At 33.6% G+C, this 19429-nt stretch overlaps 1 protein-coding gene across 1 annotated transcript; it reads right to left on the bottom strand.

The window, feature by feature from the left end:
- Positions 1–17381: 17381 nt before the first annotated feature.
- On the bottom strand, positions 17382–18119 carry LOC131859247 (uncharacterized). Its single transcript, XM_059212833.1, has one exon. It carries the CDS (start codon positions 18117–18119, stop codon positions 17382–17384), a length of 738 nt encoding a protein of 245 aa, XP_059068816.1.
- Positions 18120–19429: the final 1310 nt, after the last annotated feature.

Below are 19429 nucleotides of genomic sequence, written 5' to 3'. Positions count from 1 at the left end.
GTTAGAAGAACCATTCCATAGCTTGATCACCTAATCTTTGTGGGAATAAGCTCATCAAATATGTCTCTTCTACTGCTACCTCAATGCAAGCCATGAAAAATTGTCTTATATGTGCCTTAGGGTCTCCTTTGCCTCTATACTTATCAAAATTAGGTGTCACGAAATGTTTAGGAAAAGGAGGCATTGGAATGCTTTTGTCAAATGGATAGGGACATATGTCTCTCATTGTGTAAGCTGGCTTTGGTGTATTTATATCCTCCATTTTCTTTTGTAAGTCCTTTATTTGCTGTTCCAAATTGTTCTTAGGTGGATATCGACTTCTTGGACCATATCCCATGCCTGAGCCACCGGGTGGAGGAGGAGCATATTGCATATATGGATGATATTGATCATACACATGGTCATATGGAGGAGGTCTATAGTGATGTTGCGTATAGTAACCACATGGTAAAAAGTCATGATGAGGAATAGAACATCTATTTTGTCCATGTATACCATACTCTACAAGCATGTCATGAGTTTGTTCTAGCATTTTGCCCCTAAATTTGACGTGAGGTTTCCTTGTGTCCAAATTTTGAACATGCCTTTGGATATCCAATTGATTTGGTGGTTGGTCCTTGGCATTGGTATGTGATTGAGTATATTTTTCTGCATAAGACTTCCATAATGGTCTACAAAGGTGAGTATCATAAGCTTGACCATGTGTATGTGGGACCTCAGGTTTTTAAAACAAAGATGATGGTGATTCAGGCACAAAATATGGTCCTCTGTTACCTCCACTATTGGGCCTCCTGTGATCCATGTTGAGTTGAGGCTCTTGCAAAGGTTGATGTTCCATTATTTGAGACATGTCAAAATCATGAGGAATCTTGGCTCCACTTTGAGCCATTACTTGTAGAAAATATTGTCTATCTCTCCTCATTATTTCCTCAACCAATCGATTGAAATGGGGATCCATAATGGAGTCTTCCACTTCTGCTGAATGTATAGAAAAGTCTGTATTGTCATTGTGCATATCATTGTTGTTTGTGTTATCCATGTTCTCAACATTTTGAGTGTTTCTATAAGCATCCATGTCAGGTAATGTGGTATGATTAGAATTGAAAAAGACATCGCTGTCATACTGATAGGCACTCATGTTTGTAGACTCTTGAGCCTCTTTAGCTTCTCTCCTAGATTTTTGGGAATGAGTTTGAACCATGAACTAGGTCTTGACCAAGATGTGTGAAACTAGATGCAAATGGAAAGAGTATGGAAGACCAAGAGTTTGGATGGAATGTAAATGAATCTGAGGTATACTTGCAATGTCCAAAGTGTAAGACCAAGTATGCATGTAGTAGAGTAGGTGTGGCTTCCAAAGAGATGATAAATTCTCTTGATGAGGTGAGTTGACCTTGACTCTAAGTAATACCAAATGAGATCCAAAGGTGATAGACCTTGATGAGGGACCACTTAGCAAAATGTTGTTGTATGTAGTGTGTTGACAAAGCAAGATGAGGACAAGCACGTGACCTTTTGACTCAATTTTAGACAAATGTGAATGTAATGCAAGGTGTAAAGTAATGATGAACTTTGTGAAACCCAAAAATAGGCTGAATTCTAGATGAAAACTTGAAGAGATAACCTAGGAAGCTCAATAAGTCTAAAATTGACTGCTCTTGTTCTTGTCAGACTGCAAGTTTTTCCAATTCTAAATATAGATGTGCCTATATACTTCACAGACGTGGTTAAATGACACAGATGTTGTTGAAAACCGCACAGACGCGTTTTTGAGATTTTGTAAATGTAATATTACTTGTAATAACAGAGACATGTTTCTACCCTTCACAAACACATCTAAATGACACAGACGCTATTTAACACTGCATAGATGTGTTTCCAGAAACTAAGTGTAATTTTTCCAATTTGTGAAGTTGTTTGTTGTGACCAAATCTGAATTTTTGACTGATTTTTCATGACAAGAGGACACAATGTTGATGAGGACTTAATGTTTGCAAGTGTTTAGACTCAAAATGACTCAAAAGAAGGTGTGTTGTTTCATGTAAAAATGCTTGCATACATTTGAAGACACAAAAGACACAATGTTTTGATGTTTGATCTTGAATGTTTGAATGTTCAAAAGAAGACAAGCACAATTCTTATGGCTGATTAGGACAATAGTTGTTGATCCCACATAGGGTTTCCCCCGAGGCTATGCTATTCAGAGCAGATACTTAGATTATTGACCCCACTGGCTCCACTCTCGACACTCACTTCTTCGAGGCAGCCAAGCATTAGTCCCCACAAAAACTCCCCGTGGCAAAATTTGTATCTCTACTAAGAACCATATGTGTGTGGGCCGCTCCAGAGGTCTGACCTCCTACCCCAACAACTAGAAGGATTTTGGCTTTCTAAAACAAAAAGGTGCTAGTAAGGGCATCTGCTCATGTGGCTATACATGCGACACTTTCAGCTCTTTAAATATAGAAGGCTCCCAACCAGTAGGGGTTATGCCCTATAACTGATCAAATAAATTTGATCAAAAGGGTTTATAGGGAGACATTGTGTCGGTATGAGCTAATTAGCACACGTTACCCATGGCTTTCACTATGGATATAATTATTTATAGTGGTTCGGAAGAGGTGGGGTTTCCTCACTACCACTTGGGTCGTTCTCTCCTTACTAGTAGTCCTAATGACCACACGAGGAGACAAGCCCTCTAGAAATTAAACAAAAAGAGCCTATTTCTCAAGACACAAAAGACACTAGTTCAATTTTTGTGCACCAATTGAAGTGTTTTGTAATCTATGAAAACAAGGCACACAATAAAGATCAAATAACCCTTGCCAAAATTCCGCAACAAAGATTTGTTAGTATTTTTGCAATAATACCCCTCCTGCAAGCACACAAGTTAGGTAAATTTTAGATCCAAAAGAATTTTTGAAAAAGGGGCCTTCGACAAGATGTGTTGCTTCAAGGACAAGTTGCACCAATTTGTTATCTAGATCACAAGATATTAGCTCAAATAAACTAGATCTAAAACATTAAATGCAAGACAAAATGGTGAAAATGAAAACCCTAAATGAGGAATTTTTTTTCTTGAAAACACAGATGCGATTTTACCAATCACAGATGCGTTTTAACACCTCACAGACGCGTTTCTACAAAAAAATGCAAAACAGAAAATCCTACAAAACACAGACACGATTAAAATGATCACAGATGTGACTAGTTCTCACATACGTGATTAAAATGATCACAGATGTGACTAGTTCTCACAGATGCGCCTATAATGAAAGCCTACAATCTAGAAAATGAAAATACTGCCAGAAACAGAGACATGATTTAGAGGTTCACAGATGCGACAGAAAAGCAAAAACATGGTTCCGATATGCGCAGACGCAAAAATATCAAAATGTTGTCGGAAAGTGTCAGATCTGCAACTTCAAAAATACAAAATCTGCAACAAAGATGTTAAATGCAAAAGGGAAAAGAGTCCCATCAAGTGTGCCAAAATGTTTATGATAAAAATGGAAACAACAATATTAAAAGACTAAATAGATTCAACCACAAAACCCTAGCCTAACAACAACAAAGATCCACCATAACATATGAAGATTACCTAAGACAATGCAAATCAAATGAAATCACAAAGATTATACCATCACATGTCCAATAGGGTTTGGATCTCCATTCTTCCTATCTCCATTGATCTTGCTTGATATATTTTCTCTCAGATTTTATGTGTGCACAAGATCTCAACAAAGAACGAAAATGTGGTTACCATCTAGATCGCATATGAAAGTTCAAATGCTAGAATGCTTGTGAGTGCTAGTAGTTGAATTGATAGGGTTGATAATGAAAGAGAGTATCCTCTTATATAGAAGACACTAGAAGAAATGGAGGGATAAGATTGAGAGGTGTAAAAGATAAATGGTTGGCTAGGATTAGAGGGTAGGTAGAGAAAATAAGAAAATAATGAAAGGGTAGGTAGTGTAGGAATCAAGAGAAGAATGACATGTGTCATGGCTAGAAAAGGATAACGAATTAATTAAATAAATAAAGATTTATTTAATTCCCTATATGATAAATTGGAACATGGATAGTTGAGTGTGAACAAGACCATGCCTATAGAAAATGTAGATAAAATGCTTGTCCTCATTCAAAATGTTGCTACTTGGATATGAAAACAATGAAGCTAGCTCATGAGGAAAAGATAAGATCTCTCGAAGCTTCTATTGATAAAATTCATGATAAGATTAGGGCCATGGTTGATGTTAGTATAACTTCCATGCAAAATAGTTTTGTGGGAATTAGACAATTGAATGAGAATGTGAAGACCCTTAAACATCTCTCTAAGGGTAATTTGAAGCCCCCTCTATTATTGGGAAGGATGATGAGAAGAATGGTATGATTGTTCAACATGGTGCAAATACTAGACCTAATCTTAGTCCCTCTTCTAGAACTAGAAGTCGTGATAAAGGTAAGACTGATCATGCCCAATTTTTTCATGATGTTCTTAACATCAGTGAAAATGTTATTAGCAAGAGTGTTGACATTTCAAAGATGCTGAAAAATATTCAATAGGCTTTCAAGTTGGGTTACCTCTTATTGTCTTTTGTTTACCTGCTCACTAGCTGTTGGTTTTCATCTAGTTCTTTTTTCTTAGTGTTGACTATATATTTTTTTAAAGATTTTTGGCCCCCCTTCAAAACCTATTTTACTCTAATAGAAAATATTAACCCTTGAATTTTTGTATTTAGACTCATATATAGTCTCGAATGAGATTACCCAATCTATAACTAACAAGCACTCATTCCTTACTTAGGAAGATGTTTATTATAAAATAAATAAAATGCAAAACATCCAAAGTCCTAATAGGAATGAAACTCATAACCATATCAAGATATAAATGTCGACTTCCAACAACATAAAAAATTATTGATGCAAACTTCTATGAGTAGTTGGTCATGTCATTAAAGATTTCCACAAATGAGTGACACTCTCGAAGAGCTCATAGTAATTGCGCTGCCTATAATTCAAATATAGTTCTTCCTTCTATTATAGGAAGCTACATAGTATTGGCTATAGGAACAACTTCATCTAGCTTGAACATAATGCTGCAAAACAAGTTAGCATGCAAAACATTGCAAATCATAGCTACTATCCAATCTCATAACATCACAAATAATTTTAAATACATAATATTTTGTATTCATATCCATTTAAATAGACATTAATGTGCTCTTCTAAGTTCTTGGTAATATAAGGAGTCAAGCTATACCTAAAGTTTGAAGCATATAATATATATGAACATAATTAGAGTCCAACAGAAACCTTATGAAGATAGACAAAATACAGGCCTATCAAGTAGTAAAAATATTAACTTCTGTGAACAAAAACTAGAAATGAAGATGTTTGTTTAATATATTAAAATGTGAAGAGATATTTTATAAAGTTTTAAAGAATGTCCTAAATTATTAGAGACATAAACCCTTTTAAAAAATACGAGGAAAATAATATGTAGTGAAAACTACTATCCAAATACTTAATTTCAAACTTATGCAAGGAAATGTGATTAGTTTTTAAGATATTTTAATTTTTTGTAATGATAATTAAATCTTCAAATAGATTGTTATGATCCTTATAATTTTGTAAGTTGAGCACATGAATTATTCAAAAAGAGAAAAAATGATATGTTGTTGACCTACATATCTATTAAAAAATTAACAAGAAAAATATTTTTTGCAATATATGAAAATATACAATAATGTTTTAAAAATGTTTAAAGGATTTTTTAAAGTATAAGAAAGAACATGATTACAAGAACATTAAAGGATAATGATATATAATAGAGAATAACAACCAAACACTTCTTCCAACTTATACTTGGAGACATTATGGTTTCTTGAGATATTTTAATTTCATATCATGCCTAGAAACTCTCAAAATAATTAACTAAGAGTCATAGAAGATCATAAGTTGATAATAAAAATATTACAATATGTATATGTGAACATCAAGTGTAATTGGGGTTGTCTATATGAAAAAGAAAAATTAAAGAATCTTTGGAAGAATAGAAATATGTTTGAATAACGTGTAATAAGCCATGATCTAATGTAATTAAATGATGGAAAGAGGAGCCATAAGTATCTATGTAGTTAATGGTCAACTTGCTTTGGGTTGTTGAAATAGAAGAATAGTGATGTGAGACACTGAGATCCTTGAAGCATATATACTTAATTGATACCACAAGTGTTGGACAATGAATATCAAATTATGCAAAGATCTTTAGGTCTAATCAATGAATAAGAAGCTATGAATCAAATATGCAATAAAAATAATAAATATTTCTATTTCGAAGATGCACATTATTAGAAAAGTTTGCATTAATACAAATGAGCCTAGAAGATGTTTAAAATTTATTTTAAATAAATAAAATGTAAAATAGACCATGAAAATAGTGTACACAACAACAAAAATTAAATAGAAATTAAGGTTAAAACTAACTAAAAGCAAACATTGTCTCACTATAAATACTATTATCTTGAGTAATTTAAACATACAACATGAACTAATAGTAATTAAAATAATAATAAATAAAGAGTAAAATTTAAACTATATTTATTGTTCAAGTGAATGTGTTAGAAGGTATTGTATAAAGGAGAACATAAGATAAAAAAATCCTAATAGATTTTGGAAGGCGATAATACATCGATTCACAAATCTCTAATGTGGAAAGTAGTTATGACTAGCTAAAAGTTTTTTAAAAGAATCAAAGTATAAATATTTATACAAGTGAACATAAAACATGCTTAAAATAGGCAAGGGGTAAAATAGTAAAAAGTTCCAAAAATACAAGATTGGGATTCAAAATCATAAGACTTAAGGAGAAGCCAAAACAATTTAAATTATGTATTTATTCTACAGCATGTTAAGCTGCTAATTTTAATAGATTTGTAGTCTCAAAAATATTGTAATAATAATGAGAAAGTCATGCAAAAAAAATTGCCACCATGGTGGTTATCAAAATTGATATTCCAATTTTAAATACATCGCAACAATATTGTGGCCCTCTTTTAAAGGATTAAAAGTTTTGCAAAAGTAAGTGAAACCCGAGAACTTAAAGAAAGAGAAAATTACAAAAAATAAAACTAATACATAGAGGTAATAGAAGGGTGACCTAAGGGTATGGCAACTTTGAGGGTTGGCAACCAATCCACCTCTCCAATGCAATATAAGTATTAAAAGTAAAGCATGTCAATTTGAATCATGTTGATAGATACTAGAAGGGTGACCTAGTCATATGACAAGTTGAGGGTTAGAAACCAATCCATCTCCTGCTTGCACTACAAGGAATTTTTAGGAGTATTGTGTTAGCATAAAACTAAAAATATTAAATTAGAGCAACATGATGCAAAAACGGGCAACTACATGTATGTTGCTAGAGGACATGCTAGCTAAGGTCAACGTTTGAAAGTGCTATGTAAATAACTGAAAGCAATACACTTTACACATATAAGTTCTTTGGTGTGTTGTGATGTAAAACTAGGTTTCAAAATATTCTAGTATGCTCCACTTTTAAATGTAAATGAAATCCCATTTAAAAATAAATAAAACATTTGGTAAAATGACACTTTGTACAAATTAAATGACTAAGCATTGACCAAAGTTTGAATTTGAGTTATGAAATGGGGCAATCCATGATCATAAGGTTGACCTTGAATATGTGGAATTGACCTAGGATACATAAACAATCATATCTAGTGAATAAAATAATGTATAGGTATAGGTGGATGAATAGACATAATTAATACATAATTTTGATAACTATATCAAAATATGCTTACAAATGAATGTGATCGAAAGTAAATGTGTGTGACTAAATAAGAAATATGGGGAGAGGGGCCCAAATTTGTCCAAGATTTTACCAATTGTCATTATTTAAATGTACTGTGCCATTTTCTAAGAATAACAATATGATTAAATGGGAAATAAAAATGACATATAAAATACAAATTTTACTATAACAATTATATCAATAAATCTATCAATCTAGCATGAAGTTGCTTTCGTTGGAAAAAACAATTATATTCTCCAACTGTAGAGCGAATCCCACCATGGACTGCAAGTTTCTGGATGAGATATTCGTTGGCTTTGTCAGGGACTGTAAGTAATTGTTGATAGTATGACTCAGTTTTCGGAAAGATGGTCCAAGAGACCGTTCCAAAACACACCGCTTACACTCACAATGAAACCCCAATGGTGTCAAATCGCGCTCGCGTTCCACTAGCGGATAAAGGCTTCTGGAGTAAGGAACAGTTATTTCCTCTTCTGCAGCAATTCTTCTCACAACTATAATGAACATTGCTTGTCCAACCACCATACGTTTAGCATTTGGAAAACATGAATGATTGATGAAAGATGGAAGACCCCAAAGCCCGCATTGCTCTATTACGCTCCTCTGATTCCAAAACCCAATGCTGCTGTTCAAACCATCTTCATCCTCCTTCACTGGATTTTTCCCATCCCTGCTAATATGTGTGAGTAGACCATTCAGCTCCACAGCTTTCCAGAGTTTAAACTTGTTTATCTGGAATTTCCCTGGGTTTACTCCAAATTTGTTCCAATTAGCATTATTTACCCTGAACAACTCTATGTCCGGAACCTCTGTCTCCTTTAGCCAAGATGAATCAGTAAGGTACCGCAATTGCTGCAGAATCCTTGGACATGACATTGCGTAAGCAGCAGCTCGATTCACTGTGTCTTGATGAAGACGTTCAAGCTCGCTGGCAGGGCTCTCTTCGACAGTAAAGGCCCAGTGGCCTACAATAGATGCCACTCGTTGCAATCGCATTCTCCACAAGCAGAGTATCTCCGATCTCAACATCCTTGGTAACAAACAAACCTCGACCATGCAGAGGCGACTTTTTAATAATAACTGGACCAATATAATTACTCACCTCTGGAATATCTTGCGGTCTACAACCATTTAGAAAATAGGCAGAGAGATCAAACTTACCTTGCTGGTTTTCTTCATTCAGCTTCTTCGAATTGTCAAAGTTAGACTTTATTTCCTTGGCATCTGGGGATTGCTCTAGTGCCAGTCGAAAGAACGAACAGGCTAAGTTGTACTCTTTGAGTCCGTACAAAGCTCTGCCCTTGCGAAAGAGGGATTTGAGATGAGTGGAATGAAGTTGCAGGGCTTTCTCGCAGTCTTCTACAGCTTTCCCATAATCCTCCAGTCTTAAACATGCCTCTGCTGTGTTAGAGTAACAACTCACAAATACGTCCATGGCTTCCTTGTTACAAAGTTCATCTTTATTCTTAAGAGCAATGTCTATGCATTCAGAATAACATGCGATCGCTCCTTTCCAGTCGCTGTTTTGAAACCGTTGGTTGCCTTTGGCCCGCAGATCAATTAAAGCTGCAACTGGACTCTTCGCTTCTCCATGGAGCACTTGAGAAAGCTGAAGCCCTTGCAAACTTTTATTATCTCTCCTGTACTGCTGTCCATATGTGCCTTGTTTTTCTTACTAGTGAATTAAAAGCAAAATCCTACTGATGGGGAACAACTGAAAATGCAATAAATGACATAGGCAAACTGGAATTTAAAAGTAACCAGCATGGCGGTTAAGCAAGCTTCGGGGCTAAGGAAAGAACATTCGACAAATTCTAAAAAGGTGGAGTGCGAGGACGGAGAACAGTTGGAAAAGTGAAAGCAATAAAGAAACGGTGGGAATGGAACCCACGCAGTTCTATCTCTTTTTTAGTAGAGTACTCGTACATTACTGCATTTACGTCATTAAATGGTTTCACTTTATGTAAACATAGATTTATCAAATCTATGAATCCGAGGTTGCAAGAATGGAATAAAATGTCACCCCAACAACACTGATCTTTAATATTAACTCTCTTACATTATTAAAATCTAGGTCATCAATTCCCTCACTTTAAGCGGGTCTTTTCTTTTTATTTATTTATTAGATAAGTGGGAAATGGGTTCCACTCTAAAAGTTACATTATCAAAATAGTGAAATAAAAAAGTAATTATGAATTGTACCAATGTAACACAAATTAATGAATAATAAAATAGTAAAATTAAATTAAATTAAAACTGAAGAATAAACAATTCGGAGATTGGTTAGTTTTCAAATTGTAGAGGTCAATCTGAGTGTTCCACTCATCCACCACAAGTTTTAATCTTTCATTGTACTTTTCCATGACAAAATTCATGTTATTTTTCTTGATCTCTCAAATCTTCTTAAGTTCCTTCTTAAATTCATGTCGCTTCTCTTCTAGCCAACCCTCCTTCCTATCAAGGTCCTCTTGCAAGTAAGCCTTGGAAAACATAGAACATTAAATGAGATATTTAGTAATAGAAAACATCTTAGTTAGAGTATCCTCAAGTTGACAAAATTTTCAGTCCAAAGATCTAACTTTTTTCTTTGCATTCTCTTGTTTTTCCTTTTGAGGATCTTCAATGACATCCACTCCATTTTTCTCTATTCTTTTCTTACTATGTAAGGTTTGTAAAGATGGTATAGAGTTTTACACCATCGATGTCAAGCTAATTTCAAGCACATCCTCCTCATAAGGATGATAGTAGGAATTAGATATGTCTTAAGGGAACAAGACCATAAGATTTGGTAGGTTGAGTTTGACTCCTTTCCTTAATTGTCTTTACTAGAATCCAAAATAACTTTTAAGGTGCGAGTTTGCACATATTTTTCAACATTTTCTTTTCTAGTATTTTTATCATGATTAGTAGCAACTACGATTCTCATAGACACTTTTTTTCTTTCATTCAAAACATCCTATTTCTCCTAATCACATTCCACACCCATATCCTTCCATTTTTTTGAGCTTTCTTTTTTTCTTTTCCTATTTTTCCTAATGTTTAGGATTTTTACCTTTTGTTTTTTCCTTACTACATGTCTCCTAAAGGGGTCTGCAAGACCAAAAGGCTCTTTCAATTAATATTAGCTTCTGTAAAACCAATTCTTAACACCTTAACGATGCCCTTACCTTTCTTTACCTTCTCAAAATTGGGGTTTTGAACCTATGTAACCTATTGGGGATTCAAGACCTCAATCCTTCCAAGAGGATTCAACAAGGGGATAAGTCTAGTCTACTCAAAATTCATAAGGATTTTTGTATCAAAGAGAGGGCCCTATGAACTAAAATTATCTCTTGACTCTCTAAAAGTAAAGTCATTCTATGCAAGAGATTATCAAAGGGTTCTATGCAAGCTGAATAAAAAAAAATAGTATATTAATCCTTGCTGTAGGTGGATATCTCCATTGATAATGGAGGCTTCCAAGGAAGATAACACAAAGAATGTAATGTTAATAATATTAAAATTTAACTATAAATGCATTAAGATAGAAAAATGATAGTTATAGACAACCCCAAAGTGGCCTTCTATAGTAAAATATTTTATTAAGTTTCTACTTATCTCATCCCATAGCTTGGGTATACCTTATTAGTTATAACCATTCTAGAAGCAAACTGGTTTCTTTCCCCTCTTTGAGAAAAAAATCAATGCATTTCTTGTCCCTAGATTTATGTCATCTCTTCACTTCATGCCTATGGTTGCTAACTCTAGTAGTCTCACTAATCATTTCTACTATTATGGTAAACCCAACTCCCCCTATTTTGACACATTTCAAGTTTCAAGAGTCTGAAAACGTTTTAGAAATGATGACATTGTGGCCTTGCATGAACATGAAATAATTTGAGACCCCTCAATTAAACATCTTCCACATATCTCTATTTTTCTATAGTTGTTCATAGGTGGAAGAATCGAGATAGAAATTTTCATCACCCTTCTCTTTCCTATCATTTTAAATCATGTGAATTGTAATTACAAAGATAACATTTCTTTTCATGAATAAATGAAAAATAAAAGGAATAATTTTTAATTTAATTTTGAGTTTCACATCTTTCTATCAGATTGTAATCATTTCTATGAAAGGTGGCCCATGACAATATAATATTTCAAGATTGTAACATTAAAACACCTACTTTTTCAATATAGTCCTTCAAGTGAATCAAAATAGTGATCATAATCCTCACAATTTTTTATTTTTTTCAAAACTGATATTTTTATTTTATCTCCACTCATCTTGTAAGTCCTTTCAAAGGATGCATGAATCCTCCAAGTTCCATTTTCTTTTATTTTTTCATTATAACTTTAATTTTTAATCATTAGAACTATATTTCACACTAGTAGAGGTATCTGTTGAAATATGGACCAAAAGCTTCATTTTGAAACCAAGAACCCAATATTAGCAACAACAATAATAGATTTTTTTCTTCCATATAAATGTGACTTATCTTAATTTCTTTAAAAATTCATAAATAACTTTCAATTTAGTTGATATGATTCAAGATTCTCGAGAGGGTATATCACCCTTAATTAGATTAGTAGTCAGTTTTGAGTTGTTTTGTAGGTGGAGTTTCTTTATTATGTAGTGTAGAGCATTTTGTAGAGCCCTCCTCACTCCTTACCAAGAAAAAAATGCTTCTACTTCATTATGGGGCTTTTCCCCCTATTTGAGTATTAAATCGTTCAATTAACTCACCCTTCTCATTTCTCAAGATTCCTCCAACTATGACCTATCTAGGATTTCCTTTCTCTACTCAACTAGAGTTTAGGTTTGTCCATCCCAAACTAGGCTTCTTCCATATAGTCAAAGAGCTCCATTTCTTCTAGTATTTTCATTCGACAAAATTTCCTAGCTTGTTAGGAACTCCTCTATAGTCTTACCCAAAAAAATATTTTGATTTCAATTCTTCTTAGGTTGTTAGAAATAGATTTCCTTATTACTTAATAAAGCTGGGTAGGGATTCATCTCTTCATCTTTAAAAACCTTGTTATTCCTTTCCTTCTATTAATTCTACACATGTCAAGTAGTTATATTCTCTAATTCCTCCAACATAGTGCTTTTGTAAGAAGTAATCTAACTAAAGAGAAAATATTTGAGATCTTCATGGGTAACCCAAGAAATCCTGTATCTAGCCATGATCAATCCCAAAATATCAATAGACAAGGATCAATGTAGGAGTGGGTGGATATTATTTTCTTCTCCATATTTTTAAGTATGCATTTATTGGGAAGTTAGAAATCTCTATGCATCAAGATATCCAAAGGGAGAATTTTCTCATACAAAGAAGTGCACAAGAAGAAGTTAATTTTGGGAACACACTAAGGGTTCCAAGCATGGAGCAAATTGATATATGAAATCAAAAAATTTATGCATAATGAATAAAAAGAGGGTATAGTGAAATTGTTGGAAGAGTAGAGTTTTTGAAGATTCTTGTCTTAGAATTTTTTATTTGATTAAAGATTGAATTGAAATTGTTTCTAAAATATCTTTGCCAAAGTGTAGAGGCCCTCAGTGATAATAGTTTGGTATTTTAAATCATGTCAAAACCTACAGTTTTTGGTTTGTGTTTTTTGTTTTGTTTTGTTTTTATGTTGTATCAAAGTAAGCTAAATAAATAGGCTTGTAGTTTAAATAAGCAATCACTTCCCCAATCCACTCACCATTTTAAAATTTGAGATAGTCACAATGCCCAAGCTTTTAGTGAATTCCATGACTAAGACCCCTTAGTTTTAGGTGGGAGATTCTAAAAAAAGAACCCTTTGGAATTGAATTGCTAGTCAAGACATTTATTTTTTGAAGGTATTTGGCAACTAAAAATGAACGTTAATTATTTTTTTGTTTGAAAAAGTTCCAATGCATTGTGGTAAAAAGGGATTTATTAAAATGTTTGAATATCCTTTTTATCCAATTGCAATTTTTTTTTAGTTTAAATAGACCTAGTTGTAGTGAATTAAAGTGGAATTTTTTTTTCTCTTTTGTACTAGTCCACAATAACTTCTTTTGGATTTTCTCTATCCATTCAATATGTATTTTTTTTTTCTCTTTTGTACTAGTCCACAATAACTTCTTTTGGATTTTCTCTATCCATTCAGTATGTATTTCTTTTTTCTCTTTTGTAGGGTTTTTCTGAAGACAATACCTTTCAAGGATGTATTTACTAGCATGTCTTAACAACTTATCTTTCCACCCTACCAATATATTATAGCATGGTTTTACTAGATGATTTAAATCAAGCTTTATTTTTCACAAAACTATATCTTAAATTTGGTGATCACACAATCTAATTTAAGAAAAAATATGTTAACCTAAGACAACATTTAGGACTTGTGAGGGTCAATATAAGTTTATTTTGATGCCATTTTCCATATAAATACTCCATTTACAGTTTAAAGCTTGATGAATTTCATTTCTAAAAAATATTTCATCTATATTTTTTGTTAATTTTTTTTCTTGTGGCTCATATTAGCTCAACACTTATGCCCCCTACCTAGGTGTCCCCTATATCTATGGTTGGTGTTGTTCCTATTTTAGTGGCCCCTGATCCTACCTTTGTGTCATATCATGTTGTAGGTGTTCCTATGGATCCTTAGGTGCTCTTTCAAGTACTAACCTTATTGGTTCCATGGTACCTAATTCCAACACCCTAGATTGCCAAGTTCCTCTTTTGGGTTTGACAAATCATCTTTTAGATTCATTTTCTCCTTTTGAGGGATCTACAAGTACTACTCCCATTGTTCCCTAGTAGAAGGATGTTTCATCTTAGACAATGCTACACAATATTAAGAAGGGTCATTCCCATTTGATAAAAAAATATTAGATTGTTTCAATGGGTCCACTTTTCAATCCAATCTATGATTTTCAATAGTTTGTGTTTTAGATCTAATTTAGCTTTGTAGTGTTTTACTTGTGTTACCTAGGTGTAACTCTATTGTTTGGTCCCACAACAATTTTTTGTTTTGATATAATTTTCTAATTTGTAATAGTTTGTGTCCCTTCACCACTTACATTAATTAAACACAAATATATCTATATTTAAAAAAATATATATGTAAAAGATGTGCAAAGATATCAATGGAGAGGCAATTATTTTATTTGCATGTTATTCAATTTAAAATAAATTTTAATTTATATTAAATTATTATTATTATATTTAATGTTTTATATTTTAATATTCTTTTTAAACAAATTTTTTTATTAAGCTTTTTTTTTTTTTTTTTTTTAATTATTATTATTATTATTATTATTATTATTATTATTATTATTATTATTAGTATATTATATTGCCAATGACTACTCTCCATACAAAACAATACAAATGTTAAAATATAAATTCACATAAAATAATTGTTTTGTAGATTTTTTACTATAAACAATATTGAGAATGTAGATTAAGAGGACCGGACCACTACAAATCATATAAAAATCCATTGTGATTTGCAATTTTTTTGTTTTTGATCAAGCGCTAGGCTCTTATTCTATTTTGCATTTATATTATACTTTTTATAAAAGTAAAAATATATTAAGAATAAATTATTATTATATCCCCATGCTACCATTGCATAATAACTTTGAGTTAATTAACTTATTTATTAGTCCAAAACTGCAATTATAACGAGAACCCAAGGCTTCCAACAAATACAAAACTGCATCTATTATGCAAACAACCACACACAATCCAAACTAGAAATGAACACATTTACTAATATAAATTATGGATCTTGAAGTTAAAATATTCATATTACTAATATTTTATCTCACAACATTACTAGGCCATCAAAATTAGTACAACCAACTTCAAACCATAGTAGTACAAGTATAGGTTATAGAATACACCTCACGGGCATTCCACAGCCTCACTATTTGGAAAACTGCATCAAACTTGGACAACACCAAAGCTTTAAGGACATGTTCCTTCTGTTGTCCAATTATCGCTATGTTGTTTTCCATTGCCTTTTGAAAAAGTAAATCCCCCTATTTTCCATGTGCTCCCTCTAGAAGCCTTTGAAACATCTTCAGGGAATTGCCACAACTTGGTTCAGCATACCACAATGCCTCTGCCACATCCATGACTGTAGGAAGCGACCTTGACAACGCATGAAAATCAGTATAAACTTCAGCAGTAGCAAAAAAATATTTGTAGAGAGAATAGAATGAGGAGCGTATGAGTTTCTTCTCTTCATCCTGGGCCTCAATATAGATTGATGAGTGAAATGACAATCATTAGGCTGGCCTTAAATATATGGATATGACCTCGTATACATTACCAATTATATATAGTAACTTTAATATAATGTATAGGTATAGGTGGATGAATAGGTGTAACTAGCACATAATTTGGTGAATATATCATTTAATTATGTTGTTCATATGGATATGGGTGGAGAGTAAATGTTTGTAACCCAATAAGTAATGAGGAAGGAGTTCAACTTTGTACAATATTTTGCCATTTGTGATTATATAATTGTGCCAAGACAATTTCTAAAAGAGATCATATTATCAATTAAGACATAAATATGAAACATGATATGCAAATTTTACTATTACAATCATACCTGTAAATCTATCTCGATATTATTTTTTATTTAATTATACAAAAGAAACAATAAAAAAAAAAAAATTCCTTAATATAGAAAGCATATAAAACCAAAATCTTTCTCTCACATCTATAAAGATTAAACATCTCTGTAAAACTTATTATAATAGTTGCAAGAAATTTATGACGAATGAATCTTTACAATTAAGGTACTTCATTATTCTACAACTGGAATTATACGAAATTAAACGAAAAAAAATGTAAAAATTATTTGAAAGTAGGCACGAGAACTCAAAGGCATCCAATAAGTTAAAATTTTCATATTGCTAATACTATATCTCAGAACATTACGATTAGTACAACAGCTTCAGACCATACTACTACGAGTATAGACTATAGAATACACCTCACGGGCATTCCACGGCCTGACTGTTTGGAAAACTGCATCAAACTTTGACAGCACCAAAGCTTAAGTACATGTTCTTTCTGTTTTCCAATTATCGCTATGCTGTTTTCCATTGCCTTGTGAAAAAATAAATCCCTCTGTTTTCTATGCGTTCCCTCTAGAAGCCTCTGAAACATCTTGAGGGAGTTGCCACAACCTGGTTCAGCATGCCACAATGCCTCTGCCACATCCATCACTGTAGGAAGCGACCGTGACAGCACACGAAAATCAGTATAAACTTCAGCAGCAGCAAAAAGATATTTGTAGAGAGAATAGAATGAGGAGCGTATGAGTTTCTTCTTTTCATCCTGGGCCTCAATTTTCTCCAACTGCAGGGCGAACCCTACCAAGGACTGCATATCTCGGGGGGAAATATACATAGTGTTTATCAGAGACCTGCAGTAATTGTGATTTTCTGACTCAGTTTTCTGAAAGATGGACCAAGAGATCGTTCCAACACACACCGCTTACATTCACAATGAAACCCTAATGGTGCGAAATCGCGCACGCGGTCCACCAGTGGATAAAGGATTCAGAAGCAAGGCACAGTTATTTCCTCCTCTGCAGCAATTCGTCTCACGGCTATAATGAACATTGCTTTTCCAACCACAATATATTTAGCATTTGGAAAACATGAATGGTTGATGAAAGATGGAAGCCCCCAAAGCCCACATTGCTCTATTACGCTATTCTCATTCCCGAACCCAATGCTGCTGTTGGCATCATCTTCATCCTTCTTCACTGGGTTTTCTTCATACGTGCTAATATATGTGACTAGACCGTTCAACTCCATAGCTTTCCTGAGATCAAACGTATTAATCTGGAAATTCACTGGGTTATCCCCAAATTTACTCCAACTACCATTATTTACCTTGAACAACTCCATGTCCGGAACCTCTGAATCCTCTAGCCAAGATGAATCAGTAAGGTGCTGCAATTGCCGCAAAATCCTCGGACATGACATTGCACAAGCGGCTGCTCGCTCTACTGTGTCTTGGTGAAGACCCTCAAGCATGCTCGGAGGGTTCTCTTCCATACGAAAGGCCATGGACCTGCGATAGATGCCACTCACTGCAATCGCATTCTCCACAAGCAGAGTATCTCCGACCTCAACATCCTTGGTAGCAAACAAACCTCGGCCATGGACAGGGGATTTCTTAATAATGACTGGACCAATATAATTACTCACCTCTGGAATATATTGCTGTCTGAAACCATTTAGAAAATAGGCAGAGAGATCAAACTTACCATGCTGGTTTTCTTCATTCATCTTCTTCGATTTGTCATAGTGAGACTTTATTTCCTTGGCATCTGGGGATTGCTCTAGTGCCAGTCGAAAGCACGAGCAGGCTAAGTTGTACTCTTTGAGTTCGTGCAAAGCCCTGCCCTTGCGAAATAGGGATTTGAGATGAGTGGAATGAAGTTTGCAGGGCTTTCTCGCAGTCTTCTACGGCTTTCCCGTACTCCTCCAGCTTTAAAAATGCCTCTGCCCTGTCAGAATAACAACTCACAAATACGTCCATGGCTTCCTTGTTGTATATTTCTATGCATTCAGAATAACATGTGATTGCTCCTTTCCAGTCGCCATGTTGAAACCGCTGGTTGCCGTTGGAGCGCAGATCAAGCAAATCTGCAACTGGGCTCTTCGCTTCTCCATGCAACTCTTCAGAAAGCTGAAGCCCTCTCAATGTTTTATGTATTTCTCCTGCAGTGCTATCCATACTTGCGTAGTTTTGCCACTAGTGAAGTAAAATTAAAAAATCTTTCTGACAGCAAACAACACATTGAAAACACAAGAAATGATTCAGGCAAACCGGAACTTAAAACTAAGCAAGCTTCGGTGTTAAGCAAAGAGCATTCGACAACGGCTAAAGAAAAGCGGACTGCTTGGACAACGGACAGTCGGAAAAGAGAAAGCAAGAAAGGAGCGGTGGGCATGGGACCCAAGTGTTTTTATTTATTTTTAATAAAGTATTTTACTCGTACATTCTTGAATTTACATCATTAAATGGTTTCACTTTATCAGGACAATTTATTAAATCTATGAATGCGTGGTTTTAAAATATAGAATAAAACCTCACCCTAACAACACTAACATATAATTATTAACTATCTTACATTAATAAATTAATATAAGGAAATGCTTTCACTTTAAGTGGACACTTCGCTGTTTTTAGAATAGTATTAAAATTAATCTTGATAATGTTTCATATTTAATAATGAGCTTAGTTAATTAATAACTATTTGATTGTTATAGGCTAACTGTAATAATCAAAATATTATATTATAGTTGTATGAAATCTAACAGTAAATTGAAAAGATCTAATTAAAATACATAAACAAAATTTCGAGTTGGAGCACCTCAAGTGGACCTCATTTGATAGAGTACTCTTCAAGGAATCAAAAGGAATCAGATAACTATTTCACAAAATGCATTATCATTCATTATCAACATAAAAGCATACCTTTCCTAATAAAATTGTATTAAAAAAAGAGACATTAATAGCATTAACAACATTAACCTTTTCATGTTCTATTTAGACTCGTATATAGTCTCCAATCAGATGACTCAATCTATAA

The sequence above is a fragment of the Cryptomeria japonica genome, chromosome 10 (genome assembly GCF_030272615.1).
Source record: "Cryptomeria japonica chromosome 10, Sugi_1.0, whole genome shotgun sequence".
In the NCBI taxonomy this organism is placed as follows: domain Eukaryota; kingdom Viridiplantae; phylum Streptophyta; class Pinopsida; order Cupressales; family Cupressaceae; genus Cryptomeria; species Cryptomeria japonica.
The sequence above is the reverse complement of the archived record's forward strand: the minus strand, read 5'-3'. Positions and strand labels throughout refer to the sequence as shown.

Excerpts from the sequence above, each read along its gene's own strand:
- LOC131859247 (XM_059212833.1), bottom strand. The coding sequence starts at position 18,119 with ATGAATGAAGAAAACCAGCATGGTAAGTTTGATCTCTCTGCCTATTTT.